The sequence below is a fragment of the Botryllus schlosseri genome, chromosome 7 (assembly GCF_051294905.1).
Source record: "Botryllus schlosseri isolate E-star chromosome 7, Bs_hap1, whole genome shotgun sequence".
Taxonomy (NCBI): Eukaryota; Metazoa; Chordata; class Ascidiacea; order Stolidobranchia; family Styelidae; genus Botryllus; species Botryllus schlosseri.
The window spans coordinates 20,694,333-20,701,351 of record NC_137242.1 but is presented as its reverse complement, the minus strand read 5'-3'; the positions used below and the strand labels follow the sequence as shown (position 1 = coordinate 20,701,351).

General features: G+C 41.4%; 1 protein-coding gene across 1 annotated transcript; it reads left to right on the top strand.

The window, feature by feature from the left end:
* Positions 1-4,755: 4,755 nt before the first annotated feature.
* Positions 4,756-6,723, top strand: LOC145443353 (uncharacterized). Its single transcript, XM_080321332.1, has 3 exons — positions 4,756-5,247; positions 5,795-6,073; positions 6,136-6,723. The coding sequence occupies exons 1-2, from the start codon at positions 5,027-5,029 to the stop codon at positions 5,979-5,981; spliced, it is 408 nt and encodes a 135-aa protein (XP_080177458.1). The 5' UTR covers positions 4,756-5,026; the 3' UTR covers positions 5,982-6,073; positions 6,136-6,723.
* The last annotated feature ends 296 nt before the right edge of the window (positions 6,724-7,019 follow it).

The window sequence follows — 7,019 nt, the reverse complement described above, 5'->3', positions numbered from 1 at the left end:
CTTCAATGTTTCGCATTGTGTCAGAGCGTCTTTATTTATTTTCTACTAACCTACGGATAGAAGCGAAACACGTGACTGCATAGTTGGGCAAGAAAATATGGACTAACAATTTTTCCTAGCTTCGGAAACAATTATGACAATCACGCAACTTACGATCCGAGCTAAAAATTGGTTGAAAGTGGTCTCGTGCGAAAGCTACTGTCGCACTGATTCTGGCAATACATATTTTGATCTGGTTCGGGCGTTGCAATAACCTAAAAATTGCCCGAAAAAAGGCATTATTCCGAATAATCGATTCGCCGTAATACAATGATCGTATAAGTGGCGATATAGCGCAGTGGTACAATCCACGGCTGCAACACAAATTGGTTGTGGGTTAAAGTCCGACCGAGGTCGGCTTCATAATTCCTACCTAAGTGTTGGAGGTTTATCTAGGCTCCTCCTCGCTGCCTCATCCGCGTTAGCGGTGTCTTACAAAAAGCCTAGAAGTGGCCCGTGCTACAAGTCGGCAGATACGGAATCCAAAATGCAGACAATCGGCCTGGTGTAAATGACCGTTGCAGTCGACAAACACCATGAATACCCCAAAAACAAACAAACAATGATCGTATAGCATTGACATATAGCTGCATTCGAATTGTTCGGAGAAACGTCACTTCTAGCTCTATCTCAGTGGTTCCCAACCTGTGGTACGCGTACCACTAGTGGTACGCCAAGGTCTTCCAGGTGGTACGCGAGTAAATTCTGTCTTTTTCGACCGAAGGGAGTTATTAGTTCAGGTGAGGTTGAATTTGAGTTTTTTGAAGCCGTCGTCCCACGCTATTCCCCAGCTGCTAATTTTCCCTTATACGTGGGAATGCGAGCAAGGATTTTCATCCCTGATGACTATCAAGTCGAAGAAACGAAACCAACTTGTTGCGCCCATACATGATTTTCGATGCTCTGTAAGCCAACGTATGCCACGCATCGACAAACTAGTGGAAAATAAACATATGCAGTCATCGCATTAAATAAATTGACTTTTGTTGTGTGTTGTTATTTCATTATGTTGTTCTTCTTTTGACTGGTGGTAAAAAAACCAATTCCATACATCCCAACAACCCTGGCTGATAATGCCTAGATCAGGGGTGTCCAACTCAAATTGCATCGCGGGCCGGATCGAAGTCATGAAATCGCTCGCTGGCTGGACCAGTCAACGGAATCCAAAATGTTGCCTCGTGTCATTGCTTCTCGCTGGAGTACTTTATTATCATGCACGGATCGTAGGGGTTTCATTCTAGCGAGTCGCAACACCATTATTTGCGAGCAATGAAATTGGCGAAAATACGATGTTGGTCCGGTTGAATACAGTTAAGAGCCGCTAAAACAATGGCATTACCGGCGATACAAGTACACATATTTCAGTGTTCCCCTTGCTTTAGTCCAGGGGTGGCCAACCTGCAGCCGTAGGGAATTTGTGCGGCCGTAGACACGCAGTTCAATTAGTATGTGTTGGCGGCGGTCGACATGCAATTGGAATTTACGAATTAACTCCTTATTTCTTGAAAGATTTTAATTAATCTTGAAATTTTATTCGCGCTGGGCGCGATTCAATGCGACTTCACTTTTGATTTTAATATAGCAGCACTCTTTGCGATCAGAGCCCCACAATACAGATGCGAACATCAGTGGAAAACGAGGCGCCTCACATGGATATATCAGCTCGGAATCGTGTGCTCCTCACTATACTAACAATCTTGGTGGGAGGTCAAGAAATAACAGCATGCTACAAAGTGACTAATACCAATTGGCCCACTCAAAGATGCATCATAATTTATAACTTGCTTTAAATTTTTGAAAACACCCCTATATCAACTCTATACCAATGAATCTGATCACACGGGATAAGAAAGGATAAATGTTTGATGGTAATATGTAAAACTACTAATATCAATGACGAAATTCATTCGTGAATCTCATTTTTTTTCGCGCTTGGCGAGACTATCAGTACTTCCGACCTCTGCATTACCAGTGACCACTCGCGATTTGGGTGCGCAAAGTAAGCCTGTCATTAAATAGATTAGTCCAGAGTTCACCAGAAATGGACGATGTACATAGACACTTTAACCTGGGTATTTGGCGTCCATCTCGTTCATTACGACTATGCCCTGAATTGCGGCCGTAGGCTACACGAGTAGTCGAAATGCGGCCGTGAATGGCAAAAAGTTGGCCACCCCTGCTTTAGTCACAATCTGGCGTTATCTCTGCGTATGCGTTGTGATGAATACAACATATTTAACTGTAAACGCGGACGTTTTAATTTGGTTTATTACTGGGGATGTGATGGATAATATAATCTTTTTTCAATGTACTCAGAATTGCTATGCAGGCCGGATAAAATCGTCTGGCGGGCCGGATCCGGTCCACGGGCCGTATGTTTGACATCCCTGGCCTAGTTTAATAGAATGTGTTAATACACCTCGCACAGGTCAAATACGTGAGTATGACGTCATAAATGCTGGAAACGCGCGTAACGTATATAGGTGGTACGCGAGAACTGCATAAAACCTCAAAATGGTACGTGGGTGGAAAAAGGTTGGGAATCACTGCTCTATCTGCTTGCCGCTTACCCAACCGTATCATTACGAGGTACAAATCTACATGTAGATCAGTCTTCAGGGCTAATGCATTCTATAGAATCAGGCTGCATTACGAAAGTTTGAGTAATGTAGAATCATATCGATTGAAAGGTAACTTACATGTAGCCATGTACCACCCCATGACAATCCACGACCGGGATCACAGGCGGGATCAATTCACCATCAGTCTACCGGAAACTATTTTTCCAAGCTTCTCCTTACTCGAATATTCGACACATTCAACTTGCTCTTTCAGCAGCAAGACTCTGGCCAGTCGTTACGCTCATTGCTAATGTATTGACAAATTATTACCTCATAAGTTCACACATATAAAACTACATTGGTGAATTTATTTGATGTATGTTGGGTCCATTATAATTTTTAGAGATATTTGGGATGTAGAACTGGTAAAAAGGGATTTACCATTTTACAGACATCGATTCAAATCATCAACCTGAAGCGTCAATAAATTTATCCCTAATAAACGTTTCCACTCATGCAAGCAGCGGATCACAATGAACATATTGTATACGCAACCAGCAAACAAAACATGGATAACGTGAAATGGTTAGCAGATACCCTATTACCTATTTAGAATGTATTGAAAATCAGTCGATAATGGCAGATTTTAACGAATAGTAAATTCATATTTCACACCGAAGTTGTTAGTCGGTTGCGTGCCTCTTGTTTGGATCTTTTACATTGCGGATCACTAAGTAGTTCTAAACTTTAAATATCAATCAAATTCATTGTTTAGGGCAGGTTTTCCGTCGCGTGCGCTTGTCTCACTTCATTTAGTATTTTCAGTATGGATACCCCGTGACCCCAAAAAAATCTTAAATTAAATTAAGAAATTATGCAAAATTTACAAAAATGAATGCGACCGTATCCGCAATTGTGAGGAACAGTCTATCTATGCCAGTGGTTCTCAACCGACGGTCCGCGAGATATATTAAAATTATAAACCTTAATTTCAAGATGCAATATGCTCAAGGCTTTTCCACTGATCTGTTTGAATTTCAAATTAATTCGGAACTTCGTGAGGTAACATTAGGCTTCGAAACATGTTCCATTTGACTTGAAGTTCAAGGTCGCCCGTGACGACACATACGAGCACACTCGTTAAACCAAGCACTTTGCACAATCATTCGTTTTCGATTCATTCATTTTGTGGATGACCATGACCAGGCATCGCTGTTGCCAGGTGTTTGCTTGAGGCGCAGTGTATTCGCAGTGTATACGCCTCCTGCATGGTAGTGTGAAATGATCAGCATAGCACGACAAGGTGCTTGTTCCGACTCTGAAACGCTTCTTCTCGATATTGTCGAAGAGAAGAGTTGGCGTTGTCGGTTAAACCAGGGCCTTCGGCGCAAAAGACAGTAATCTACTCTCGGCATAGCACTTTTACCTGACTCAGCAGACACGCTACCGTAAAATCACATGAATACCATCATGAACATATTTAATTACGAACAAAACTCTCGAAATTTCACTCTCTATTATACAGAGGCAGCCAACCTGCTGTCGTGGCAGGAAATTTGTGCGGCAGTCGACACGTATTCCAATGAGAATGTGAATGTGTGAATTTACGAATTGACTTCAGATTGAACCCACGATTATATGCGACTTCATTTTTCTATTTTAATATGGATGAAGATTATGAACAGCAGAGGAAAATGATGCGCCCTATAAGAAACTAACAACTTGGAATCGTGTGCTTCCCTCCTGACGAAAGAAATTTGTTTCTGGCGCGTTTGGGCGATTCCAATATCTTTCCACTCATACCGACAATCCTGATGGGAAGTGAAGAAATAACAGCGACAAGGTGACTATATGATAGCAATTGGCCTACCCGAAGATGCATTATCCTTTATAATTTGCCCTTCATTTTTGAAAACACTCTCTCCATCAACTTTACCGTGGAATGTGATTACATGGGCTGAAAACGGATAAATATTTGATAGTAATACGTGGAACTCCTAAAATTAGACGAAATTCATCCGTGAATCTGTAAAATTTTTCGCGCTTTGCGCGACCATAGCCGAGCCCAGTAATTGTGGTATTCATAACATGATCACTCGCGATTTCGGCACGTATAGTAAGCCGATATGAAAAAGTAGATTAGTCCGGAGTTCAACTAGGGTTCTGGTTTAAATCAGGCTGATTTAAATCAGTGTGATTTAAATCAGGTTTTTTTCGTTGATTTTTGATTTTAATTGCACCATTTTGATTTTAATGATTTTTTTGATTTTTTCAAATTTTCTGACGAGATGCGTGAATGTGGTCTATTATCGGACAATCATGTGCGTTTTATATAAACCGGACGTAGTATTTCGTCACCGGCACCGTTATGGTTCAGCTATTTGACAGACAGGCGGGAAAAGAGCAAAGAGCGGTAGTCAATCAATATGTTAGCGTTTGTGCTGTGGATAGTCAGTCGTCTACGACATGCTGCTGCTATTTCCGAGGCACTCGTGGGATACCGAAAAGGAAGCGCAATCCGGAGTCTCTATCGAAAGATTCCCTCATCTCTGATGCCTAAGCGTTGCAAAAAGCAGTTTGCAGTTATTGTGGGCTGGAACGATGGGCCAACTAGCTGTGTGGCTGTGGGATGTGAACACAAGTGCAAGTAAGATACCATGTCATTATGTGTGATTCATATTTATATAGCTGCTTCAATACTGGTTATAGATTAAAATAAAAACGAATCTGTGTGTACCGTAAACAGGAACGGATACAGTAAAACAGCATGTCCCTAGGGCTAGATTTATCAGAACATGCGCACGACGTTCGACGAAAATCTCACCTTTGCCTCATCCCCTCAAGCTCGATGCTGAGCAATCGAAGGCCATAACTTTTGCCATTGGCGAACATCTATTGGACAATCCCGCTTGTATATGTTAACCAAAAATATGGTAGCTCATGAGATTGCCATTTACATTTAATTTTACTTCAGAAAGAGAGAGACAATATGACACTTGGTTTTTGACTTAAACATGCATGCTGTACTGAGAACAAGCAAGCTCCAATTACATAGAATAAGTAAGTAAGTCTCTATCAGAACTAAGTACTGATAGCGACATCAAAACATATAGAAAGAAAAGATTTCGACCAGTGGTTTCAAAACTTTTTTTGACTGATCGCATGTCTGAATTAAAAATCTTGCATTTTTGCAGCCATCTCTGGATAATACCTCTGCTGCCCTTCTCTTATCAAGCTGGATGTGAATCAAGCTCGAGATTAAAAAGACTATTGCTCCTTGTGCGGACTATAAAGTCTGATGTTGTCAAAGATGAGTTAGAGTATGTGGCTTGGACAATGGACATGAATCGCAAAAGAGTTGTTCAAGACCTGGCAAAATGATTAGTTTCGAAGATGGAACCAGAATGCAATAATTGGTCTGCTGGTAACCTATAATCGAACGCTGGATTGGATTGATTATGATTGTAAAGTTGGTGAGTATAATTGTGTATACTCCACACACACTGAATGTCTCTTATCTTCCTTCGATTTTTAGGAATTTTCGATGCAGAATCGAGTATTTCGGTACCATATCTCATTCATCAGCCAGCATTATTCTGGATGGATCATGCCGGTGTTCTCCAGAACTTTCAAGACTCGCCTTTCGTCCGTTGCACATGCTGCATCTTGTGCGGGGCATCAGTCATGTGCGGCCGCAACTGCAAACAAGAGTCGTGATTGCTTGCCACAGGCAAATCTTGAAGTGATGCCGCGAGTGAAAGATCACTTCATGGACTATGGTACTAACAAAGCAGTAAAGACTTCATGAAGATCAACAGTTTGCTGGCAGAGACCAATCCATCAATCAAGATGAAGATGCAAGTATTATGGATGGTCCCGAGATAAATCAACATGTTTCGTCGCTACTAGAACGGATCAGTATTGATTCTAACGACCCATCATTACCACATAGGTTAAACGTTTACAGCTGTGTGGATGATGATTCACAGCCCCACATTATGAAAGTTTAAGCGTTATCCTTCATCACCTTGATTGACAGTGTCGTCATTCATCCCATTTTCTGTTGTTCATGTTGCTGTTGTTATTATGAGTAAAAAAACCAAAAAAATCAAAAAAATCATGATTTGAATTAATTACTCGATTAAAATCGATTTTAATCAGAGGCAAAATGATTTAAACCGGATCCCTACGTAAGTAGTGTAGTTGGGTTCGTTTCGTGCAGGCCAATCAGAGAGCGCCACGTCATCCTAATTGCCACGCCCATTTTCATCCCCTAAGGGAACATTCATCTGCTACGTCATCTGTGCCACATCATCAAGCGTCACGCCTATAGTGCCACATCATCCATCCATTGCTATATCATCGCCGCATTGATTGCCGCATCTTGATACTTTTCTCAGATATTGTATTATGTGTATT

Bases quoted from the DNA above. Each gene is read 5' to 3' on its own strand.
- LOC145443353 (XM_080321332.1), top strand. From the start codon at position 5,027: ATGTTAGCGTTTGTGCTGTGGATAGTCAGTCGTCTACGACATGCTGCT. The intron at 5,248-5,794 runs GTAAGATACCAT...GCATTTTTGCAG, and splicing joins GGATGTGAACACAAGTGCAA to CCATCTCTGGATAATACCTC.